This window comes from Globicephala melas, chromosome 9 (genome assembly GCF_963455315.2).
Source record: "Globicephala melas chromosome 9, mGloMel1.2, whole genome shotgun sequence".
Taxonomy (NCBI): Eukaryota; Metazoa; Chordata; class Mammalia; order Artiodactyla; family Delphinidae; genus Globicephala; species Globicephala melas.
In genome coordinates this window covers 37,643,090-37,670,059 of record NC_083322.1, presented here as the reverse complement: position 1 = coordinate 37,670,059, position 26,970 = coordinate 37,643,090, and the positions used below count along the sequence as shown (strand labels likewise).

The 26,970-nt window shown below is 35.4% G+C and overlaps 2 protein-coding genes across 2 annotated transcripts in view; one reads left to right on the top strand and one right to left on the bottom strand.

Annotated features, from left to right (window-relative positions):
* The window catches only part of LRRN3 (leucine rich repeat neuronal 3), a 37,350-nt gene extending 32,387 nt beyond the window's left edge, over positions 1-4,963 (top strand). The window contains exon 2 of the mRNA XM_030857577.2: positions 1,954-4,963. Coding sequence (XP_030713437.2) covers positions 2,312-4,438 — 2,127 coding nt within the window. The 5' untranslated portion in view covers positions 1,954-2,311 and the 3' untranslated portion in view covers positions 4,439-4,963. The remainder of the gene's footprint in view (positions 1-1,953) is intronic.
* Positions 1-26,970, bottom strand: part of IMMP2L (inner mitochondrial membrane peptidase subunit 2) — a 909,720-nt gene that overhangs the window by 462,612 nt on the left and 420,138 nt on the right. The gene's annotated exons all lie outside the window — the stretch shown is intronic.

The window sequence follows — 26,970 nt, the reverse complement described above, 5'->3', positions numbered from 1 at the left end:
ATGACAAGAAACACAGAGAAAAAGAGGAGGGACCCCAGATTGTGTAGGGTTAAGGATTTATAAAACATCTTCAGGGAAGAAGCAGTTGTATTAAATTCTTTCCTCAAGGGGCTTAGAGCTTACTTAAAACAGATTAAGAGTAATAGGTGAACAGTATTTAAAAAAGGAATTTTGATCAGCAAATAGGTGAAGTAACAAAACAAAACAAACAAACATAAAAAGCAAAGACACTTAATTCAAGATAACTTAGGAGTTATCTGAACTTCATGATCCAGTTTTATCACATCTCTTAAAGGATAAGAGGAGAATTAGGTGTGACTTTGAACTATAAATATTCCAACAATTTTGAAAACCAAAGAATGTTTTAAATTGAAAAGAAAGTGTTTTATCTCTCTGTAGAGACCATATCTCCAAATACATTGATCTCTGTCACTGAAGTACCTACCTTAGAGTCACTCAACAATGCCATTGTAAATGTCAATATTGGGCAGAGATGAAAGAAAAGAAGAGTATTCACAGACTGATTATTCAGCAGACCATTACTACTGGTAGGCAAGAAGTCTCAGAATGAACAGTCCAGCCATGCTCCAGCTGTCCTGCACACTTGCGGGGAGAGCTCACGGGCAGTCCAACGGATGGAGTGTACATGTAAAAGTAATGTGGTGTTTTACAATACAGCACATATCAAAATTGCAACTTGGTTTCAGATTGCTTATTGTTATGATAAAGATATCAGTAACCATTTAAAAGAAGGTACATCTAAGTGTCTGTATTAGTGATGTAATCAAAGTTACTTTTTCATTGTTAGTAACTAATGGAATGTAAGTTATTTTCAGGGAAAAATAAAACAGTCTAACATTAATCTGAATTTCAGTCAAGTATGACAATATACAGGTACATCTACAGCAAGTTAGACTACCTTTTCCAAATGCTGCAAAATTCAAGTCACTTTATACAAAGGAGACTATGGAGAGAAGTATGAATTAAAATGAAAAATTCAGCGAAATTCCCCAATTTCTAGTTCATTTTATAATTTTATTTCTTAATGTCATCTCCTGGGAACCTGAGGAACCACAGGCTAACTCATTTGATTGTAACTGAACAGTATTATTTATTTATAAACTTTTAATTTTGCCTCTCTAAGAGAAAATAAAAAAGTCATCACTGAAAGGTTTTCTTTTTTTCCCCTATAACTAATTGTCAAAGAGAACGACAAATAATAAATTACAGGCTATAAACAAGCAAATATCTGAAAACAAAGACAAATTCTGGCAGAATAATTTTTACGTTTAATGCAACTTCAGTCTTCTAAAGATCCACTTTCACAGCCATAAAAAAGAACGAAATAATGCCATTTGCAGCAGTATGGATGGACTTAGAGATTGTCATACTGAGTAAAGTAAATGAGACAGAGAAAGACAAGTATATTGCTTATATGTGGATCTAAAAAAATGGTGCAAATGAACTTATTTACAAAACAGAAATAGAGTCACAGATGTAGAAAACAAACTTATGGTTACCAGAGGGGAAAGGAGGGGAGGGATAAGTTGGGAGATTGGGATTGACATATACTATATATAAAATAGATAACTAATAAAGACCTACTATAAAACACAGGCTAGTCTACTCAATACTCTGTAATGGCCTATATGGAAAAAGAGTGTATATATGTATATGTATAACTGATTCACTTTGATGTACACACCTGAAACTAATACAACATTGTAAATCAACTATACTCCAATAAAAAAAAAATCCAGCCTATCCAATGTCTGGGCCAATAACTATTAAGGACAGTCATAACAAGGATAAAGTCATCAAAACATACTGAATTAACTGTAAACTAAGAATATTATATATAAGATAATCATAATCAGTTAATGGATATTGTGTTTTTTTCCCTTTGGACTAATTATTTTTCTCTTTTTTCTTTTATATTTTATTTTATTATAGTTAGCATCATGCTGCTATTCCTGCAAGTACTGAACAAGCATGGGATTTGAATATTACACTCTAAATAAATGAATTGCTTAATTTCCTCTGACCATCTATACATACTCCATCTTCAAAAAGTATATCAATATTCTAACATAAAGGAGATAGGAACCTTTTCTTCAATATGCATGACATTTCTGGACAATGCAATTGTGGCACTGGCACGTTTTTCCATGAAGAAAATATTTGCAGTTCTATGGCATTCATCATTTGACAAAAGCAACTATTTTCCTTATCTATCAGCTCTTACTGATCTTACTAGCAGTGGCCGTGGAATCCTTAAGGACCCATTAAATCTCTGAAGAAGAAAGCTAAGATGAAGGACCTGCCACTCCAAATTCATGTGCTACTTGGCCTAGCTATCACTACGCTAGTTCAAGCTGTAGATAAAAAAGCAGATTGCCCACGATTATGTACATGTGAAATCCGGCCCTGGTTTACACCTAGATCCATTTATATGGAAGCATCTACAGTGGATTGTAATGATTTAGGTCTTTCAAATTTCCCAGCCAGATTGCCTGCTGACACACAGATTCTGCTCCTACAGACTAACAATATTGCAAAAATTGAATACTCCATAGACTTTCCAGTAAATCTTACTGGCCTGGACTTATCTCAAAACAATTTATCTTCAGTTACCAATATTAATGTAAAAAAGATGCCTCAGCTTCTTTCTGTGTACCTAGAGGAAAACAAACTTACTGAGCTGCCTGAAAAATGTCTGTCTGGACTTAGTAACTTACAAGAACTCTATATTAATCACAACTTGCTTTCTACAATTTCACCTGGAGCCTTTATTGGCCTACATAATCTTCTTCGACTTCATCTCAATTCAAATAGATTGCAGATGATCAACAGTAAGTGGTTTGAGGCTCTTCCCAATCTGGAGATTCTGATGATTGGGGAAAATCCAATCATCAGAATCAAAGACATGAACTTTAAGCCTCTTATCAATCTTCGCAGCCTGGTTATAGCTGGTATAAATCTCACGGAAATACCAGATAATGCCTTGGTTGGACTAGAAAACTTAGAAAGCATCTCTTTTTATGACAACAGGCTTATTAAAGTGCCCCATGTTGCTCTTCAAAAAGTGGTAAACCTCAAATTTTTGGATCTAAATAAAAATCCCATTAATAGAATACGGAGGGGTGATTTTAGCAATATGCTACATTTAAAAGAATTGGGGATAAACAATATGCCTGAGCTGATTTCCATCGACAGTCTTGCTGTGGATAATCTTCCAGATTTAAGAAAAATAGAAGCTACTAACAACCCAAGGTTGTCTTACATTCACCCAAATGCATTTTTCAGACTACCCAAGCTGGAATCACTCATGCTTAACAGCAATGCCCTTAGTGCCCTGTACCGCAGTACCATTGAGTCTCTGCCAAACCTCAAGGAAATCAGCATACACAGCAATCCCATCAGGTGTGATTGTGTCATCCGTTGGATTAATATGAACAAAACCAACATTCGATTTATGGAGCCAGATTCACTGTTTTGCGTGGACCCACCTGAATTCCAAGGCCAGAATGTTCGGCAGGTGCATTTCAGGGAAATGATGGAAATCTGTCTCCCTCTTATAGCTCCAGAGAGTTTTCCTTCTAATCTGGATTTAGAAACTGGGAGCTATGTTTCCTTACACTGCAGAGCTACTGCAGAGCCACAGCCTGAAATCTCCTGGATCATACCTTCTGGTAAAAAACTCTTGCCTAATACTCTGACAGACAAGTTCTATGTCCATTCTGAAGGCACACTAGATATAAGTGGCATCTCCCCAACAGAAGGGGGTTTATATACCTGTATAGCAACTAACCTGGTTGGTGCTGACTTGAAGTCTATTATGATCAAAGTGGATGGCTCTTTTCCCCAGGATAACAATAGATCCCTGAATATTAAAATAAAAGATGTTCAGGCCAACTCAGTTCTGGTGTCTTGGAAAGCAAGTTCTAAAATTCTCAAATCCAGTGTTAAGTGGACAGCCTTTGTCAAGACTCAAAATTCCCATGCTGCCCAAAGTGCTCGAATACCATCTGATGTCAAGGTATATAATCTTACTCATCTGAACCCATCAACTGAGTATAAGATTTGTATTGATATCCCCACCATCTATCAAAAAAGCAGAAAACAATGTGTAAATGTCACCACAAAAGGTTTGCACCCTGATCGAAAAGAGTATGATAAGAGTAACACCACAACATTTATGGCCTACCTTGGAGGTTTTCTGGGGATTATTGGTATGATATGTCTTTTCAGCTGCCTCTCTCAAGAAATGAACTGTGATGGTGGACATAACTATGTGAGAAATTACTTACAGAAACCAACCTTTGCATTCAGTGAGCTTTATCCTCCTCTGATCAACCTCTGGGAAGCAGGCAAAGAAAAAGGTACAGCATTGGAAGTAAAAGCAACTGTTATAGGTGTGCCAACAAACATGTCCTAAAAATAACTAACTAAATCTACTTCAAAGAAAACTCAAAACTGTGGTTGTACTTTAAAAAAAAAAAAAGGCAGAGAAATAATATTTTGTAGAAGGAAGTTTAAGCTTCACCAATGCTGCTCCTGACCAGTGGACATATGTACAAGTTCAGCATTTTAATTAACTGGCTTCGAAGGGTACTGTGGCAACCAAATAAAACAATTCCATTTTCTAGAACTTTCATGTAACTTTTATGTCTGGACTACAGTTAAAGTGGACAAAAACATTTCTGTATTTTTTTTAAGTATATAAGAGTAGTTGAACTGAGCAATACCTCCTCCTGTGTTGTATTACACGTTAGCCACGAGTTTTTGCAGTGACCAGATAAACTTGAATTGACACGTGGTGTAATAAAATGGACAAATTCTGTAGAGTAGACACAGTGAATATGTGGACCTCTTTTATAAGGAAAAATACATTTTGGATTAAAATCAATTGCTTTTGTCTTGTTTTTGTTTCTAAATAAAGAATAACTTCTGGGAAATATCATTTGATCAGATATCATTTAAATGACAATGTTTTCAAAAAGTGTTTTTCTATAATGAAATTTGGAATGCTAAGAGTAAGATACTTTTACTGGGTGATGTAACTACATTTTTATAATGCACAAAAATGGATTTTAGAAGGCACTTTATCAATATTGAAAGAAAATAATAACATTGTACTTAACCCTTTATTGACAGAAACAAATCCTCTTGGAAATTATGTATTCACTTATAGATTTTCTTTTCTTAACAAGCAGCTTTTGGAGTGGATTTAGTTACTAAGTTCATACAATATAAATCCAATATCTAGGGAAATGAAAGTCTTATTTTAATAATTGGTAGTAGCTCAACATTAGGCTGCTTGCTTTGCAGAAAATATTGCCAAATTTCAGTAGGACTTATGATCTAGGTGTAATTTTCAAATCTTGCTGTGATTGTAAACACTTAATGAGCTTCACTGCAATAACAAGCAAACAATCTAATAATCTTCTATGTTGCAAATACAGCAAGGAAACATGTTCTACATGACCCCCAAAGAAGGAGGTTTATATACTTGTATAGCAACTAACCTAGTCGATACTGAGTTAAAGACAGTTATGATCAAAGCGGATGGTTCTTTTCCCCAGGATAACAATGGATTTTAGAACTCTAGGAGACTAGGATTTTTAAATTTTATTGTAAGATATACTGAATTCATAGTGGAAGAAGTTCCAGAGTTCAATAGAAATTTAAGAGGACAGTTTTGCTCATGAAAAGCTTCTGAGACTAAAAAATTAAGTGCAGTTTTCCATGACTGTAAGGCACCTAAATAACACAGCTTAGAAAAATTGAGAATCACTGAATTGAAGTGCTAATAACATTACTAATTATTTTAGAGTCTTATACAGAAAATACAAGAAGTTTACCTGGAAAAAACCACCAAGATTTTTAGGGCTTTAGTCATATTTACAAACAAAAACCCATAGTCCTACAAAACCAATGTATTTGTGTACAAAGAAAACATCCTGAAACACTAAAAAAAAAATTTACAGAAGGTAATAAGCCTTACTTTTTATAGGCAAATTGCTTATCTCTACAAAGCTACAAGTCTTCCATTATAACTGCTACTTAATCTGTTCATAATCAAGTGTTTAAGTTTTCTTACCATAGCTTTCTGCATATCATCAACATGTCACTGGCCTGTAAACATTTCTACCACTGAAATCATATCAGTTTATTTGTTAATACTAGACATTTGCTTTTGTGATAGCACTGACAGTTTCTAATTAAGTATTAGCTGTTTTTGACAATGTTGGAAAGTAATTGTTATGAACTCTTTAAAACGAAAGGACAACTGTGTTAATTTTAACACAACCAAAATATGAAAGTTGCTAATTAAATGTGTTTCCCTAACACAAATTTTACAACTTGATGAATCACTATCACAGAGAGGCTGACATTAGAACTTATCAGTAAGACATGCTCATACATCACAAGAGGTTTCAGCACCACGGACAGAGCTTTTTAAAAGAGCTGGGCTATTTATCAAAAATATAGGAGCTGAAATATGACCTATTAGGATGCAGGTATTGTATAGGTCAGCAAGAACTTGCTCAGATTTCTTGCATGTTTCTATTTTCATGAAGAACTATATCAAACATATGGTGAAGCTGAGAATCCATTTCAAGCTAAATTCTTCTTAGAGAAATTGCAGTAAATAAGTACTCGGAATAGATACCTAACGGTGAGCGCTAAAATGAAGTATTTTTGTTACAGCTGAATAAATACAGATGCTCAAAGCAAATCATGATCCTATTTACTTGCTCAAATTTTAATCTAAATTGCCAGTGAGAAAAAGAAAAAGACATTTGCTTCAACAACAGAATGGCATTTCATACTCCCTATATTACCTCCTAAACCCCACACAAAATTAACTAAGCACTGGTTAAAGTACTCAAAGCATGTAACTTACAATTTGGGGATACCAAATGGATACAAAGGCAAACTTTGCCTAAAATAAATAAAATTATAAAGTTTATATCTCTATGAATGCCACATGATCCCCTCACATTGCATGAAGGAAAACATTTTTTTAGAAAAAAATTTTACAAGAATTATATATGTTATAATTTTAGAAAAAAATAATTTGACAAGAATTATATATGTTATAAATGTTATAATTTACACTACAAAATAAATCCAAATTTTCTATAAATAAGCATGTCTAGTTGAATACAAAAATGCATACAATGTGAAGCAAAATGTGCAATTGTCAGCAAAGCCAAGTAAAACAATATGCTGCCAGTCATATGTAACCATTTTACCTAGAAAGAAATAAAATAGATTTATGGTACATATGTCAGTCTGTTGATACTTATTGCAGTCCTTAAATTTATTCTAATTAGGTAAAAATTTCTTAAGCAACACTATATAACAGCAAGCATAATTTTAACATTATAACTCCTTAGTCTATTCATTTAACTATATTTTCTTTTGTTTATATTCAATATATATGTATTGTATGGCTATTAGTCACTGGAAAAACAGAAGTGAACAGGACAAATTCCCCACCATTAAGGGGCTTATCAACTGGTTTGCATTCTGGTTATGTATCACTGATTTCACAAATATGTGTTAACTATGTTACCTAGTGGAGACCCAGCTTCAATCCATACTTTCACAGAATGGTAATGTTCAGAAAATCAAATTTTTTTTCTTTGGTCTAAAATATTTTATCTATCACAACATGTTGATATAGGAACTTAATTCAAATTTATTATTGATTTTATTCACAATAGATAGATAGAAAGATAGATAGATAGATAGATACTAGCCTTTATTTAACCATCCTCAGACTGGTTAAATAAACAGGCATGTCTACTTACCATAAATTGTTCCTAGGCACAAAAACATGGATAACTAATATGTTTCCCCTATTTTCAACATAGAATGATCCCCCAATAAATATAAGTTAAATTCAAGAAGGTAATCTAGCACTGCTAAAATGTTTATGTATTTTATGAGGAAGACCAACTTACTCTATCCACTCTTATAAAATCTTCCAACAACTATGAAGAAAAATTCCATAGATTAGCCTTTTACATGAAAAATTAGAAGTGATAGGTCAGTAACCAATAAAGCAAACAAAACAACTAAAAGTTTAAGAGCATATATTTGCTAAAGAAAGAGAAAACTCCAATAAAATGTTCTCACAGCTGTCATAAATAGCAGGAAAAAATTCTCGTATATGTAAACATAAAGCAACATCTTTAGCTTCATCACAATGCTGACTTTCTAGGAGACAGGGAATTATAAATAGTAATTATATTGTGGCTACATTTTCTTTGATTCAATCTCTGTCTCTCTTGTCTCTCTTTCTCTAACTTGCCAAAACAAATGATGACAAATAAGTAAAAGTTTTTTCAAAGAATATGGTTGTTACAGGTATGTTTAGTATATCAAGCATCCCAAATGGTCATTTGGGGATAAATCTAAACAGAAAGACTAAAATCATCTTTTCTTTCAAATGGTAGTATTTTCACCCTGAGTTCTCTAGCCCCCACCTTTATAATATTTTACCCTGACTAATGCATTGCTAACTAGGCTGTTGCTTGGGAGCATGGCAGTATTGTACTGGAATGAAAAAGCCATGCCTGTCATGGAGTTCTGGAAAATGAAAGAAACTGACTCCAGTTTCAACACAATAGTGGCTACTTTCATGTGTTAATTTGAAAAGTGAGGACTTTATTGTTAGGGGTGACCACCAATTTGGTTTATATTATTTCTCTGAAGCAAGGGAAAAATAAAAACACTATTTGTACACAGGAATAAAATGGCAAAATCTGAGTTAATTGTAATAGCCACATATATCCAATTCCAAGTAAAATTATTAAAATACAAGCTTTAAAGAAGAATATTCTAGTAAAATATAGATTTTTTTCCAAAATCTGGCCTAAACTTTCCATTAATGATATAACAAAGGTGCTTTTGAATTGACTAGTAAGCATTCAGTATTCTCAAGTGAGAAAATACATGAAATAGAACACAATTCCTTTTTATTCCTACTGAAAATAGACAAGCCCATAGAGATTTCAATCTACCTATTCTAGTTCACTTTACATATATATTAGAGGGCTCTTAGCTTACCTTTGAATAAAGCCATATAGTCAATACCAAATAAGAGGTCATGTATATAACAGATACATCGATACAGTTTTCTCTTAAAAGCAAAGTGAGGTATTTAAATAAGTAATAAATTCAGAGCAAATTTATCACATATGATTTCAAAATCATTGTAGTGTGGTCCAGAGTAACAAAGCATGCAAAAAGAACTGTGGTTAACCTTGGCAAGTCTTTCAAAAGAGTGAACTATAATGGCATTTGAAGACCTCACAGTGCTTTGTGTCTTTATCTTTTCTAACTCTAATACATCTTCAAGAAACTAATACCATTATGTGACCATTGTAAGGAAAATCCAGCTTCTCATTAAAATATATGGTTTGATGTCAAGTCATTGATTCAAAATCCAATTGTGATATCCATTTATAATGTTTATCAGCCTCTACAACAAACAATGGAGTAAACTTAGGACATAAATTGACCTTCCTAATCCTAGCACTGAAGGAATCAGAGTGTAATAAAATAACTTCCCTGTCAGTTGAGGTACCAGATTCAAGGTTGGTAAAGACAAACAGTTCTTAAACCATCAGAGGTGTTATAACTACAGGAATATGATCAAACACACTGAAAGAGTTCTTCAAAAGAATACTATATAAAATTGAAATTCACTATCAAAACTGGGATTAAAGACAGATACCTCTGGTAAACATCCCTTTAATAATGATTGCAGAGAGGAGTCATGTAGTCAATAAAGAACAAAAAAATCATGTCCCCAAAATAACTTTAAGGCTTCCGGGATTCCCATCCCTGTTTCCTAGTCAATCAACAAACCAACATTCCAATATATGGTTTTTACATTAAATTGTTTATTTTATTAGAGTTTAAAAACACATTTACATACAAAATGCATGAATTTATATAACTATGTGATTCTAACTACCCAATTCAAACCCTTGAGTGTAAAAATAAGAATCCTTCAATAGAGAAAAGGTATAAAAATAGAAGGAAATAAAACATTTATTTCTTTTTTCTATCAAAATGCTTATCTACATATATTCATATAGATTTAATAGACTGCATTGAAAAAACGAGCTACATCAAAAACAACCGTGTTAGATAAGGGGAGTTAGGTTCTTCCAACCAATGGGTTACGTGCATCTCAGTCCAGGCTCAGGCCTGAAGTCACAATATGATGCTTGAGAGATTTTCTTGGCACATATAATGCATAGCAATTAATAAATATATTATCAACATTATATTTGAATAAATATACATTCATATTTCCTTGAGTAACAAGATAAGAACTAGAAAGGAAGGAAACAAACACTTACTGAATGCTGAATATGTGCCAGACTAAAAATTTGCTATGGTCATAAGAAATCCACTACAGATCTAAAGGAGAAGGGGTGTGGGAAAAATGAATATTTACCATCTTTTTTTTTTTTCTTGCGGTACGCGGGCCTCTCACCACTGTGGCCTCTCCCGTTGCGGAGCACAGGCTCCGGATGCTCAGGCTCAGCGGCCATGGCTCACAGGCCCAGCCGCTCCGTGGTATGTGGGGTCTTCCCGGACCAGGGCACAAACCCGCGTCCCCTGCATCGGCAGGCGGACTCTCAACCACTGTGCCACCAGGGAAGCCCACAATATTTACCATCTTACTATGTGTCAGGCATCCTGAGGAATGTGCTTGCTCACCCTCCTGGTCTCTGTTTCTCTATATGCACGCCTCTCTCTCACATGCGTGTGACACACACACACACACTTCTATTAATTCAATTTTCATGAAATCCTTGTGGGTTCAGTGTTAACACTCCCATTTTATACATCAGTCTCAGAGAAGTAATTTTCTTTCCCAAGATAATAATATCATAGAGCAGAGAAACCAAAAGGTACAACATCATGAAAAATAATAATACCCAGGTACTTTTCTGGCATGCCATACAAAAAATAACTAATAGGTGGTATTTTGAGGAGGGAACACTCCATCAATAATATACCAGATTCATTAATTGTGCTATTGTCTTCTAACTATCTCCATCAACATGTTCACTTATAATATTCCTATGTTGGTTCTGCATGAGGGATTGGGGTAAAGGGCTCCAGTTTGCCAACTTTCAGTTATTACTCGCCAAAGGCACAACTATGAGCACTGGTTTAGCAAAAAACACACACACACACACACACACAAAACAACCTCCAAAAACCTGCATATATTATAAATTGAACTTTTAAAATAAGCATATTCACTAAGTACTCACTGGCTGCAAGGTACTTCTAGAGACTTATAAAAGACTCTACTGTAATTATTTCCATGCATCCATTTCACAGTCCCCATGCATAATGCTCTCCTGTTTTTCTATCCCATTACAGAAAAGGATAGTCAATTACCTGTTTTACTTGTTTTCTGACTCTAGCTTATATTTGTCATACATGATAATTCTGACCTTAGAAGGAGGTGCATAAAGAGTAAGGACTGGGCTTCCCTGGTGGCGCAGTGGTTGAGAGTCCTCCTGCCGATGCAGGGGACACGGGTTCATGCCCCGGTCCAGGAAGATCCCACATGCCGCGGAGAGGCTGGGCCCGTGAGCCATGGCTGCTGAGCCTGCGCGTCTGGAGCCTGTGCTCCGCAACGGGAGAGGCCACAACAGTGAGAGGCCCACGTACCGCAAAAAAAAACCCCAAAAAACAAACAAAAAAAACACCAGGCTAGCTCTTGAATAAAGGATTAAAGCAAAAGATTACTCTCACACTTGAGTGGTGTATGTCAAAAAAAGAGTAAGGACTGAGGGGAAAAATTTTTCCCTTCAACTTTCTGCCAACATCCCCATCCTTGCATGTATTGGTGCCATAAACACTAACAGCTTAGAGGGTCATATGTCAGTGCACTCTGATAGAGTTTAGTCTGTTGGACGACTTGTAGTCTATTACAAATGGGTTCTGAAAAGTTCTAAGTTATGAATTGGAGTTTATGAATTGATTCTGAGGAGTTCTAATAAATGAATTTGTTCTAGAAGAACAAAACTAATTAATATAGGATAGATAACATGGATTGTATGTTCATAAATGGGGCAGCAAAAAATATTAAATAAAAACTTGACACCATCAAACTTATCCCTGAGATTAAAACCTCCAATGCCCATATAGGAAGTTGACTGTCTCTATGTCCCAGTAGAAGCAACAAGGTGATTCATTAAAACAAGCAAACATCTCCACAGATTAGTAAGCTTCTATGAAATTAAACTGGCATGCAGATTTTATGTGTAGAGAAGTATCTCAGTATTTAATGAGTACTAATTTTTGCTTGCTAATATTTCATAGTCACTATGCTGAACCTTGTTCTCACTCCAAAGATACCACCCCACCTTGATTTTTTTTTTAATGAATCATTGATATGGCAGAACTCCTTTGCTAGTATTATTTGGAAAATAATAGGAGTAAACTTCCTAAACAGAGAAGCAAGTAGTGGCCCACGTTTTCATTCATACATGATTTTTTTCCATGTGCTCTTCATTTATTGAGGACCTACTATGTGCCAGACATGGTATTAGCTGCTAGAGATGCAACATTGACTGCGATAGACAAATTCCCTGACATCATAAAGCTTAGTCTACAGGCAGATATCAACAAATGAATCTGGTAATTGCAATATAAGTTAATAGAAATATGATAGGAATGGGGATAGCTTACACATATGCTGGGGTACAGGTTATTATAAAGGAGCCCAGAAAGGGCTCTAACAACTAAGACTGCCTTTACACAATCTCCCAATTAAAAAGCTGAGAAATGTTGGGAGCAGGCTAGGGATAGTGTGAAGATGACAACAAGCTGAAGAATTTGAATAGCAACAGCATGCTGAGTAACTGGGAGAAAGTTCTGAAGAAGAAAAAAGCCAGAGCTGGCTTCAAAAGATAAATGAAGATATGGGTAAAAAAATCAAACTTTACTTGGTGCTAAACATGGTGGAAACTAATGTCCCAGGGAGAATGACTAGGCCAAATTTAAAACACCAGGACTAATTTATAAGGCTACAAATATTAGTTCCATATTTCACGCCTGTCTCCCTCTATAACCAAGCCCCAGTTTCTCATCCAATCCCTAGTCCTCCATAGTTGGGAATATGAGAAGAAGTGGAAAATAAAAGAGAAAAGGAAATAGATACAGGCACACTCTATACACTACTGCTCAGGTGTCCCCTCAATTGAAACCACATCCAACACACGCACAGACTCTCAAGACCCTTAGAAGCATACACTCAGACACAAACTATTCATGTTCAGAGTAAGTATGGTCCATTATATGTAAGATATCCTATTTTCAGATATTAAAAAAATACACCTCCCATGAAATTAACAGAGGGTCAAAATGTTACTCCAAATGTTGCATTATTTCCCCAAAGGGAAAATCAATGAAAGAGACCTTAGGTATTCTGACCAGTTTTGTACATTAAAACCCATGTAATGTAAAATTAGGGTCTATGTGTTTGAATTTAAGACCGATCTAATTCTATTTCCACTGTCAATTGTATTTCTCTTTCAGAAATTTCACACATATGTTACATAGAGTTTAATAAGTATGTAAGTATAAAAACAGATTCAGGAACACCAGGAACAAACAGTGTGTCTCATTTCCTTGGATTATGTTTTCTACCATATCACACATAGTTCTAACTGGATCTCACAGATATCACTTTCCTCAGATAATAGAAAAAAAAATTGCTCTCTTATGTTTCCAGTTGAGACCCTGAATTCAAAATAACTTAAAATAAGAAAGAGTAGAATACGTAGAAGTACTCACCCATGAATAGGACACTCATTCCACATTTTTTATGGTTTCTCAACACTGAGCTCTCTTAAGAAGAAAATCTTATTAAGATTGTCTAACACAAGTCTAATATAGATTACTAAGGAAGTAAATTATGTCAATAATTTAAAGTTTAATTTTGAAGATGTACTTAAAAATTAATAGAGGAGATAAGCATTAATAGACATAAACATAATAGACATAATAAACTTAACAGAAAAGATAAGCATTAGCATAAAAAAATCAAAAATTTTTTAGCATAAAAAATCAAAATCAAAAAATTAGCAAAAAAATCAAAAATCAAAATCAAAAAAAATCAAAAAATCTCAAAAAGGTTTTGGGGAACTGTGATACAAAGACTATTAAATTAGTTACTTTTCAATCCTTCAAAATCTTTTGTTTGAAAGGTCTGTTTGAGGTTTTTACCTGAAACCAAGGGAGGGGGGGTGAAAGCACATCCACCTTCTCATAACATTTTAAATGCCGAGGTCTTAGTATGCCCAGAAAGACTCCTGCAACACTCTGAAGTGAGCTCCTAATTGTGTAGAGGACTACAGTTCACCATGGCAAGTGTGTCTGTTCCATTTCACTCTGGTATGAATAACAGAGAAGGCTTCAGACAAAATGATACCAAGCAAATGTAAAAACAGGTGATTTTTGTTTTATTGATATGAGTAACTCTGCCCCAGCACTAGGCTGCAGTACTTAGGTTTTTCAGTGTGACTACTCACACCAGGTAAGAACATGTATGTGGCTTAGCACAAACTCTCATCTCATTCCGGAAAAAACAAGTCAAGTTTTAGGTTCACTGAAGCCAGAATATATAAAATACTAGAAGGTCTATGAGATCAGTAGTTCTAGACGTCGAACTAAAGTTACAATCTTAAATGTCATAAACCTCTGATTACACATTTGTCAAGTACTTTCTAAGATATAAGACATTTTTACATATGTCTGACATTTGAATATATCCTCCGTAGCTACTCTGTGATTTCAGAAAAATCATGCTAACCTACTTTGATGAATTATTGGTCCTGGCAATGGAAATATCAAATAAAATTATCATCAAATTTGCAAACCCACTGAATCTTTCCCCTGCTCCAAAGTGAACACTGTCAAACACCTGTGCATGCTTTCACAGGGGCAATGGGCTTACCAATAAAGATTTTTGCTATAGTGGGAAAAGCCAACCCTATGATCTTTAAATAATCTGGTTTCAGAAATGAGTTTTTATATTAAACTTCTCCTCAAGATCTCCTTGACTTGAAATTCCAAGCTTAAAATAATGTCATATTATTCCTTTAAAATATATTATTTTAAAGTACATAATTTTATATTATTTTGCCTTAATATATTTTACTACTAAAGTAACATGTGATTGTTAAGACATGAAAGACTTCCAATCTCAGGATGAAAGAAGACTTCAACTGCTCACCCCATCATTTCCTCACCCAGCCCCAAAGCTCCCAATGACATGATTGACAGAGATTACCATCCTCTAGTATTATACATCAGTCCCTTATGTATCAGCCTATTACATTTTTGCAAAGCTTTAGGAGTAAAAAGGTTTCACTCTCATGTTCAGCTGAGAATTTGCTTCTTTCTATTTTTCACTAGTTTTATTTTAGGGAGCAAAAAAAGAATGAATTTAATGTATGTACTACAGGGCAGCCCTGCAAGTGGATCATGCTATCATGTCCCTATATGTTCTTTTTTTAAAAAATTTATTTATTTTTTATTTTTGGCTGTTGGGTCTTTGTTTCTGTGCAAGGGCTTTCTCTAGTTGTGGCAAGCGGGGGCCACTCTTCATCGCGGTGCACGGGCCTCTCACTATTGTGGCCTCTCTTGTTGTGGAGCACAGGCTCCAGACACGCAGGCTCAATAGTTGTGGCTCACAGGCCTAGTTGCTCCACGGCATGTGGGATCCTCCCAGACCAGGGCTCGAACCCGTGTCCCCTGCATTGGCAGGCAGATTCTCAACCACTGCGCCACCATGGAAGCCCTGTTCTTTGCTCCACACTGAAGAAGTCCATGTCCTTAAAGCTATTCAGGTCACTCTTCTCTGAAGATGATCTAAGTCATCAAAGTCTCTCTTAAAATACAGTACCAGAAACAGAATGCCACCCTGTAGGTGTGCTAAGCTCTCTATTTGGTTGGGGAGCAATGTTAACACAATTTCTGCACTATTTTCAATCGAAAGCAGAGCCAACTCTAAGCAAACAAGGGTCTTCATACTTGACGCCAAATCTTGTGGTTAGCAACATCACCAAGACCAGCATCACCAGCACTTAGTAAATGCTAAGCCCTAGCAGACATATAACCTAATTTAACCCCTATGAGGAAGGTCTATCAGTAGCCATATTTTATATGACAGGTGAGAAAATTTAGGTTTAGAAAGTTTAAGTGACTTACCAAGATTTCGCTAGTAAGTTTTTATGGGTAAGAGGGATTTGGCCTCCGTGTAAAAGCAAATTGACAGGTTGTTAGTTTGCTAACACCTACTATAAACCTTGGAATTTCTCATATGAACTGATATGACCTCTTAGATAAAAGTCACTCAGCAGGTAGTAGGGGTGGGTATTATGATAACTCAATTAGCATCAGCAATTATCACAAGAGCAGAAAATTAAGAATCTCTATAGTTAGAAATAGTATTTCATTGATAGCATACTTTTGGAAATAAAGCCTGACACCAACTAAGAACTGGAAAACAGAAACATGAGCAATTACACCTCCATGATGCTATGGTCATTAGAGAAATTGATAGAACTACAAGGCTTTCAGTCAACAAAAGAAAGACAATCCAAAAGGGAAACTAATGAAAGGTATTCCCATACATCAAGGTTATTCCATTGCTTAACTTACTAACAGTAGTCTAACCCCATCATGAGTTAACAGGATGCTGAGGAGAAAAGTATAGATGAGAATAACTAAAGCTTGTTTTTGTTTAGCTATTGGCTTCTAAACTTGTTTTTAACTGTGCTCCACATTAAAGTAAATATAATACAGTGTGACACACACATAAACAAAATTTAAGTTTCACAAAAAAAATTCTAACTGTGCAATTCCAACTCACTATATTTTCTATTCTATTCTAGTTCTTTTTTAAAAAAAAATGCTGATATGATCTATTAATTGATTTTATTAACTACCAATTAGTCATAACCTGCAATTTGAAAAACATTAAACACCTACCAGTACCCATGGTCAGAAATAAACCACAAGTCAAGAAATATCTGTAGAATTGCCATTTAGCTCCTCTTTTTGTAGTTATTAGTTCAAAGCTTAATATTATTATTTTTTTATTCCAACATAATAAGGGAAAGTAGAAGAGAGGAAAAGATGGTAACAGCAGCTATTGAAGAGGTGCTTTGTGAAGGGGAAAAGGAAGGAAGAGCATGTTACATACATACTGAGGCTTAGAAGAGTTGAATAACTTGCCCAAAGAAGGGCTGGGATTAAAACCCAAATCTACATGACTCCAAAGTTTGTAATTTTTACATAGGTTAGAGAATAGTCTACAGGAATATAGTTAATATTTCTAAAATGCATCTGTCTGATGATACTACACTAAAAACCTCTCAAAGGTAGAAAAAAATCTTAAAATAATTAAATCAGGAGACTATTAGATAAACTTTTTATAGATTTCTAAACAAGAACATACACTGAATGGTAGATTCCCAGGCTGTCAGCTGGGAATGTTTTCTTGAGTTCCCTTTAAGGAAAGGAGGAGTCATTTCCTAGGGCTGCCATAAGAAAGTACCATACAGCCTTCTCCCCTGTGTCTATACACAAATCTCCCACTTTCTCTTATAAAGGAACTAGTCATTGGACTCATTTGATTATGTCTGCAGAGACCTTACTTCAAAATAAGGTCATATTCACAGGTACTGGGGTTATGACTTGAATATGTCTTTTCTAGGGACACAACTCAACCCACTACAAGCAGACAGAAATGGATAAATCTAGGATGTCAACTATACAGTTCTCAAAAATTGGAAAGTTACAAAGATACACAGCAGCTCAGTTCAACTTCAAATGGCAACAGGGAATGGATTGAACAGTGTTAAACTTCCTCCATCTCAGTTCTTTGATAGCATTTACAACAGTATAACAAAAATGCAAACCAAAATAAAGTAAAATTAATTGTCAAGAAGGATTCATTCTGTGTTCAATTTATACTATCATGCTGAAAGAGCCATTTAGATGCCTTATAAAAATTTTTTTTTCTGTTTGAAGGAATTTTTAAAATCAGTGTTTATTTAAGTTGCTGATGATCCGTTTCACCATTCCCTAATCTCAGCAAAAAAAGATGTTAAGCCAGAATTACAGTTTTCCATCATGCAAAACAAAACTTATACAAAACACTGGCATATTCCTTTATATAGTTAGGAAGATCAATTTTTTTCTGTTTCACACTTTCAGACCACATTGCTCAAAGTAAGAAAAGGCAAATGTAATCAAGCTTGATAAGCCAAGAAGCAGACAAATGACACGAAAAAAAATAATTTGAGGAGTAAAGATATTAAATTACCACCACGACGCTCTGAATAATAAAAGCACGGAGTCAAAAGCAGTTCAGTTTCTTAAGACCAAGAGGCATTTCAACAGCTTTACTAAAGACCAGAAGTCAGTGTTTATTTTTTGTAAGAACTTTAATGTGAATAAATTAAGAAATTATACTTTTAAAAATCTCACTTCGAAATACAGTAGGAATACAGATGGATTCTCTGATACTTCGTGCCCTACATTAACTTGTGGGGCCACAGTACCAAAGTAAGAGGGAAATAGTGTGCCTCTCTGTTTAGTTGTGGTAGCTACTTTTTATTACATGGGCAATATAATTCATTGTTTCTTATGTAACTGCTAACCTATCTTAAATTTTAATAGCCATCCATAAACAAACAAATGATATCACTTGTTCCAAGTTAGGTGTAACTTACAGATGGAAAACCCTGCAAAATGACTTGCAATAAATTAAAATAATCCTTAAGGAAAAGTGGAATATAGCTAGAAAAAGATTAGAGATAAGAGATAACTTACTTGTAAAACCCTTTACGGCAAAAGAGAACTGCCTGCATCTATATTCTAGGAAGGAAAAATCTTGAAAATTAGGATGCATTCAAATGCCACAAATATATCAGAACATACCATACTGCTAAAAATGTTTCAGTTAACGTGATTTTAAAAATTTATCTCCATTGAAACCTTTATTTAAAATTGTTTGGCTTTGTGGAAAAAAACTGCAAACAAATGAATATGGTGTCCATTTGATGTCAAGTATTTCATGAACAGAGGGATAAATCTGGAATTTTTATCTTTGCCCTATATACATTGTACATTGAAGAAAATCTTTTGGAACTGAGCTAATAAAAGGCTAAATTAAGACACAATTTTAGTGCTCTGGGAACCTCAGCAGCACTACTACCCCGAGGCAAAAAGCCTAAATGATTCCATGAACAGGTAATAAACGGTAACAATGGCCAGAGACTGGACTCAGTTGATATTTCTTTATTCATTGGTATTTACTATGAAATTAAAATGTTAGAAGCTGCAGGATATACAAGGATGAACCAGATATGTACTTGCCCTGCAAGAGTTTAGAGAATTATCTATGATGGGAAAAACTACACAGGAGGAAAGAGAGTAAGAAATGCTACAGCAATTAAGTAGCTTCCAGATATATTTTGTGAAAATTCCAGATAACAGTAATTAAACTGGCCCTGATATGCAAGATAACCATTTCCCCTATCTAAAAAGTTGTTTTTGTGACAGAAGACACATAAAACAGTGCTTGTTCTCTTTATAAAAATAGGAATAAATCTTCATTTTCTAAAAGAGAAAAAGGTACATTTTCCTCTGAATTAAAAAATCCTATTTTAAGCTAGGAAAAGAGAACACCTATTAAGATATATTTCACCTGCTATAAATGTGGTTCACCTCACAATTCCCCAGCAAAAGGAAAAACTAGGATATTCTTTCTCTGACAAGATTGCCTTATGCTGTTGGCATTGCTACTTTGAAAACTGAAACTCTAATTTTATTTCTACAGCTACCTTCCAGCTTTCTATTGTCTCATCTACTAAACCCCAGTTACCATTACAGTTCAATTTCCCAGTTACCATTACAGTTCAATTTCCTAGTTTGTTATTTTCTCTGAGAAAAATGAACAGGAGCAAAAAAAAAAAAAAAGAGCAGAAAAGAAAGGAGGAGAGACAAGAACAGAACACATCAATCCTGAAAAAGTGAGACTCAAGAAACTAAAAAGCAAGTGAAGAAAAAAGGAACAGACAACGGGCAGAGTTGGGGTGAGAGAGGCAGACAGAGAGTCAGGAGGCATTGAGAGGTCAAAGCCCTCTGTCCACTTGAATTGTTAGCTTATTTGCCCTCATTAAATATTGCCTTGTCTCTGTTATCACCTGCTCAATACTGCCCTTTAGAAAATTGGCTGGCAAAGGCAGATATGACACGAAGTGGCAATGACCTGGCTAATATGAACCTTTTGGAAAGGAACACATATTCTTGAGCCCAGATGAGTCAATACTAGATGTTTTCTGCTTGCACATTCAATCTACAGGGTTCTAAAATCTAAACAAAATTCAAAGTCATAGCCGTGTGCCTTTCAAAAATACTAGATTTCACTTAATATTATAGATGTGCTGTTGAATAAACAAAAGCTTGGAACACAAATGATGAGAAAGCTAAAAAATATAATTGGGCAGGGGTGAAATAAGTTAACAAGGCCAAGGCATTTTGGCCAGATTGCAATTTGGGAAATATCTGAACTCTCACAAATGTCATAGGGTGTGAGAACTGAAAATATTTCCATCTGCCTAAACTAAAGGAACTATTGCTCCTCATTCATGCTAATTCCATGCTGTTCTCCAAGTTATTAAGACTATTTGGCTGCTTGAGAAGAAAACCTGTCTATTCTTCCCCTGAAAGGGTAATTTTAAAGCCACTTGGGTAAATGGCTGAGTGACAAAGCAAAGCAAAATTTAATATCATTGAGGGAGCTACTAGAAATTGTCTCTTCTTATCTACTCTACTTACAACAGAGGAAAATATCTATGACACATAGTATAGAACTTGGATGATAAAATGGTATAAGAATCATGGAACATTATGCCTTTTTCATTGAAAAATACATGGTTCATTGGCAGCAGAGTAGGACTAGCACACAGATCTTCTGACTGTTAATCCAACAGTCTCTACACTGTGCATCAGTATCCATAAATTCTGGCATATTTGGGACTGAGAGAAAGCAAACGAGAGAACATTAACTCAACTATTGTTTCTGGTAGTATTACCTACCGCATTCCAAACCTATACCACTAATACTAAATGTTAAAGTCTTAGATACAATTTACTGACTAGAAATAATATTCTGAAGAATGAGAATTTAGTTCCCTTATATACTTCCACACTTTCCCTCTCAATCTTCTCTCAAAATATAATTTTACCACAAACTTTTTGTTAAATCAACACTCATATACACATATTATAAATTCTTAGTGCTAAACCATATAGTATACTATGACTATGATTACACTGTTTCCTGTACAGTTTTGGATTCCCTACAGATAATCATTGCCTTTTTTTTTTCACTTGCTTAATTTTCAATGTACCTAGAACATTTCATTCTCAAATTCTGTAAAGAACAGAATCTGCTAACATCTCTTGCTTAATACAGTATCTTTCCCATTCTCTTTATCATTGTGGGTTGATGTTTTCTTTTTATTCCTTATTGCTATTTTAGTGACATTTCAAGAAGAGAAGATAAATGCATGTGTTCAATCAACCATATTTAACAAGGAGCTAGAGACTGATTTTTAACGCCTGTATGCAATATTGAAACATTAACGATGTTAACAAATGCCCAAAGTCATGAAAGACAGTACCATGACAGTTAAGTAGGTGTGGAAGAATTTACAAATTGTTTTTGATTATTGAGGAAAATAACAGGTCAAAAATATAAGTCAGAATTTTCATCTTCATTTTTTCAAGAGAAGGGTTTGGATTTTAGTTTAATATAAATCTTTCTCATTATCTCCAAATTCTAGATTAACGTTTCTCAAACTTTACTGTGCTTATGACTCATCCTGGGAGGTTGTTACACTACAGATTATGTTTAAGTCTTCATTTCTAACAAGCCCCCAGATGATACCAATGATTTTGGTCTAAGAATTACACTCTGACTAGCAAGGCTTTAGAAAGTATCATTTAACCGTGTTACAAGAAGGGTAGAAACTGGAAGAGACCTACTCAAACATGGAAAATATTCTTAGCACATACCTTAAGTTTTCCAATTCATGTTTCTAAGCACAAGTTCCCTACCAGAGAAAGCACAATGTCATCCAAAGGAAGAGGAACAGGCATTCCAGGTCAATGCTCACAATCCATGGTCAACTAGACTCTCACTTAACCAGTTTTTCTGCACCAAATCAGCTGTGAACAAAAAGATCACGTGGAGTACTGGGGAACTGCATAGCATGTATGTTTCAAGGCTTCTATTCTGACACCAACCCCAACTGGCATTGTGCAATACATTTCAAGTCTGACGCTAACCACTCAAAGTTAGTACAGACCCCACAAGTTAAGGACTTCAGGGCTCCACAAGACTGCTGTCACTTCAGAAGCCAGCCACAAGTGGCCTCCCAGGTCACCGGCATATCTGACTAAATAGCTAAATATGGGGGCTTCTAATGACCACCCTCAGGATTGATAACTCTATAGAACGATTCACAGAACTCAGAAAAGTGCTATACTTACAATTATAGCTGTATTATAAAGAATACAAACCAGACCATCCAAATGAAAGGAAGCATGGGGCAAGGTCCCGAAGGGTCCCAAACAGTGTCTGTGTTCTTTCCCCGTGAAATCCGGGCATGTTACCCTTCCAGCACATCAGTGTGTTCACCAACCAGGAAGCTCCAGTGAGCTCAGTGCCCAGTTGCTATTGGGATTTTGGTCATGTGATTGAACTCAGTCTCCAGGGAAGTTGGGCTGATATCATGTGGCTCAAAGCCCTAACATTCTAATCACATTGGTCTTTTCAGCTGACCAGCCCCCTCCTGATGCTATCTAGGGGCCCATCATCAGTCACTTTATTAACATAAACTTAGATGTTGTCCAAAGGGCTCATAAATAACAAAGACATTCCTATATATCCATAGCCCAGGACAAAGACCAGTCAAATTACTATACAACAGCTTCCATTCATTATATTTGGTAAATTTCACTGCATTCCCTTTTATCTTAATTAAGATATAAATACATTCTTATTAGAAATGAGTTAAGAGAGAAAGTGAGGTGATAAAGACAAACAATTTTAAAAACTGAATTCTAGTTTGTCTCCTCACTAACCTGGCAAAATGTACATGACAAATCACTGTACCTCACTGAGTCTTAGTTTCCTCCCAATATCAGTAAGGGACTGAATTGAATAACCTCCCTAGCAATTTCTGACTTTAATATTCTATAATCCCATGAGTTTACAAAATCTGCTTTATTCATTTGCCCAGTTATGGAGTGATTTTGCTAGCTGCCAACAATATCGCCTCCTAGGCTGGTCAAAATGAAGGCTATTAGAAATATCTTTGTGGTAATTATAGTAAAATGATATTCCAACAGTCAAGTCAAATGATGGGGGGTGGAAAAAAGGTTATAGTATAAGCTTGCCCTGAGCTGCATAATTTTCTAAGCCCTATTCTCTAAATTATCTTCTTCCCTAACTTTAAAAACTAAAAATTGGGCTTCCCTGGTGGCGCAGTGGTTGAGAGTCCGCCTGCCGATGCAGGGGGCACGGGTTCGTGCACCAGTCTGGTAAGATCTCACATGCCACGGAGCGGCTAGGCCTGTGAGCCATGGCCACTGAGCCTGCGCGTCCAGAGCCTGTGCTCCGCAACGGGAGAGGCCACAACAGTGAGAGGCCTGCATACCGCAAAAAAAAAAAGCAAAAACAAAAAAAAACAACTAAAAACTAAGTCTAGCAATTAATTATGCAGATTTAGGAATGCAATTATTATCATTTTCTAGGACTTTACTGCAGACATTATGGATTTGGAGTTAAAGCCAAATTCCATACCTACCTGTGTCAAGGAAGGCAAAACAATATGAAACTATTTAATCCACCATAAATTAAGAAGAACATAAAATTAGACAGAGCCCTCTAAACTTAATTATCAGTTATCCTTCATCTGTCTTTCTCATTCCAACTCTATTGTTATTTGAACAGCAAATATCTTATTGTATGAAATAAGAAACTCGTGTTATCTCTAGTATCAGAAGTATGACAAAGCTGTCTGCATAATTCCAATAAATGGAATAATTTTATACACATATTGAAGAAATCAGAAAAGGTACAACAATCAGGGTTCATTTTGCTATTTCTCTTTCCTGAACAGGACAAGCAGAATACTACAATGAATATCTATTGTGAATTTACAGGGATTCAGTTGGAAAATAATTCATGTTAAACAGAGGTTCTCAACATCATTAACAGCGACTGAGAAACTGGGCCAGCGTGCATGAGAGCATACATCATAGAGGTCATGTGTGTTAATGAGAAAAAGAACATTTATTAGCTCACAATTTAAAATATAAAGCATTTCTCCCTCAACGGCTTAAAATGGAACAATATCCTGTACCTGAGGACAGGAGAAGGCAGTGCCCTCAATTAGATGAACAACTCTCCTGGTCCCCAAACTTTTATTGTTGTAGCTGAAACTTATCATTCTGATTTTATTTTTAGATTGTGACATCTTTGTTGTTGTGGACAGAGAGCAGAACATAACCCATCCTATATCACTGTCTACACAGGACAGTTGTGTACCTTTTTTTCTTTAAGTTTAAAAATGTACACATTTTCTAAGTTCTAATTACTCAGTAGCTGAAGCACCCTATTTCCTAACTGTTGTGTGAGCTCTGATCAATGTTTTATGTTTGCATGTTTGTTTTGAGATCAAAAAAGACAGAAAAATGTTTTCAAATATAATTTAAAAAAATCAGTGTCTTAAGAAAGATGTCCATTAGAAACTGCTCTTTTATTATACAAATGAGAAATAAGCAAAAGCACTGATTTTAAAAAGAGGTGACATATTACATAATTATGGTACTATATAATAAATTCGTAAGTTACCAAGAAGTAACTTACTTTTCTGATACATCCCCCACCTATTCCCCCAACCCCCTCCCAGGCTAAATAAGTGGAGTAGATAGCCATGACTCCAGACCACACAGCAGTGACTCTTAGGTCAAAAACTCCAGGAATAACTCTGTGACACCATGGGTTACCTTTAAAATACTGAGAAGCTATTCCCTGTAAAAGGGCAACAATTGTTGGATTATATTTTTTAAAAGAAAAATACAAATGCCCTATCCTGTCTACATTTTAAAAATCTCACCTTGGATCATTTTACAAACATTTATTTCTTAGAAATTTATTTCCTTTGCTTCCAAGTTTCTTGTTCCACTGATTTCAAATGAAAGCATTCTTTACAGACACTTCTTACTGAGGCTAAGAGAAGGAATAATACCTTTAATGAAAATGGCTCTCACAATTGAAGGACACCAAAGTAAACTGAAACCACACCCAATAACTTTCAGCAGGGCCATTAGGAGACTCAGGATATCTACCTTGCTCTCCACTGTGGGAAAATACACTCTTGTTTTAAATGATAACAGTAGTAATCATGTCGTGCCTTAAGAGAAACCAACTCAGATACTGTATATTCAAAACTACTCTTATGCACAAACTAATGATGTAATCAAATCTTTAAAACAGTTTTATTTTATTCATTCTTTACCCTGACTTGTTTTGTAAAACTTTTTAGAAATTATAATTTCTGTTTTAGTGTCATAACATATACTGCAACCTTGTCAAATGAGGAGATTTAATTGCTGGACTAACAAAACCTCCACACTGTAAGACAATTTTGCTTGCAAGGCAAACCCACCACGTTATGAAGTCCACAACATTTACTAGGCAAAAGGAGCCAAAACTATGAGTGCAAATAACACTTCTTTATGCATCTCCACTATTTGCCTTTAGTGACAATGTGCCAGTCTCCCTGAATAACTATTTATTCCTTTTCCTACAATACTTCTAAGTCAATACACAATCCCTCCACAATCAATTTAAATTTCAAGTTAGCAATATTTATTTAGTGCCTATTTGCCAGGCACAATAGTAAGTGTAGTCTGACCTCCATATCCACGGGTTCCATATCTGCAGAGTCAACCAACCACAGATCATGTAATATGTTTACGATCCATGGTTGAATCCCATGGATAAGGAGGCCAACTAAAGGACTTGGGCATCCATGAATGTTGGTATCTGGGGGTAGGCGAGAAACAGGAACCAATACCGCCCCCCTGATACCAAGGAATGACTGTACTGGGGATAGAAGCATTGAGCAAGACAGATGACAATTCTGCCCTCATGGATCTTAGAGTTGAAAAGCCATGTAAGCCAGAAGTTGGATATATTTGGAGAGTTTGCAAAGGAAGAAATCATGCCTTCCATAGAGAAGCAGATCATAACGCTGACTGGTAGAGTAGCTTAAATACAACTTGTCCACCCCCAGAATCATCCTTTCCCTTGTGCTCCCATAGTTTTCACTTCTTTTCCCCCTTTCTTAGTATTCAAAATACTTACCACTGCTTATTTAAGGGTTGCTCAGGGAAATACATTAAACCCACAGTGGGTGGAAGTTCTGGAGGACTGGCTGTGTGTAACAGCAGACAAGAAAGAAACTGAATGGGTTACTTGGAGAGGGTGCTTCCCAAAGGCAAACTAGCCCTCTCAAGCTAGCACTCTCAAGTGTTTATCCACTATTCATGGGCTAATACTGAATAACAACACTGAGCAAAATACAGCCCTAAAGGCACCTGTAGTCTTGCAAAGGTGAAAGAAATTAACCAAACAATCACTGCATATATAAACACAAACAGTGATAAATGCTATGAAGGCTAAATATGAGATCCTGTTTCAGAGGGGCCAGATCTGGACTGTGGGGTCATGACGATTCCCCTGGCAAAGTACGGTTTAACTTGGAATATTAGAGCTGAGCGGGTACACTATTGCTAAATGAAGAGAAAGAAGAAGAACCT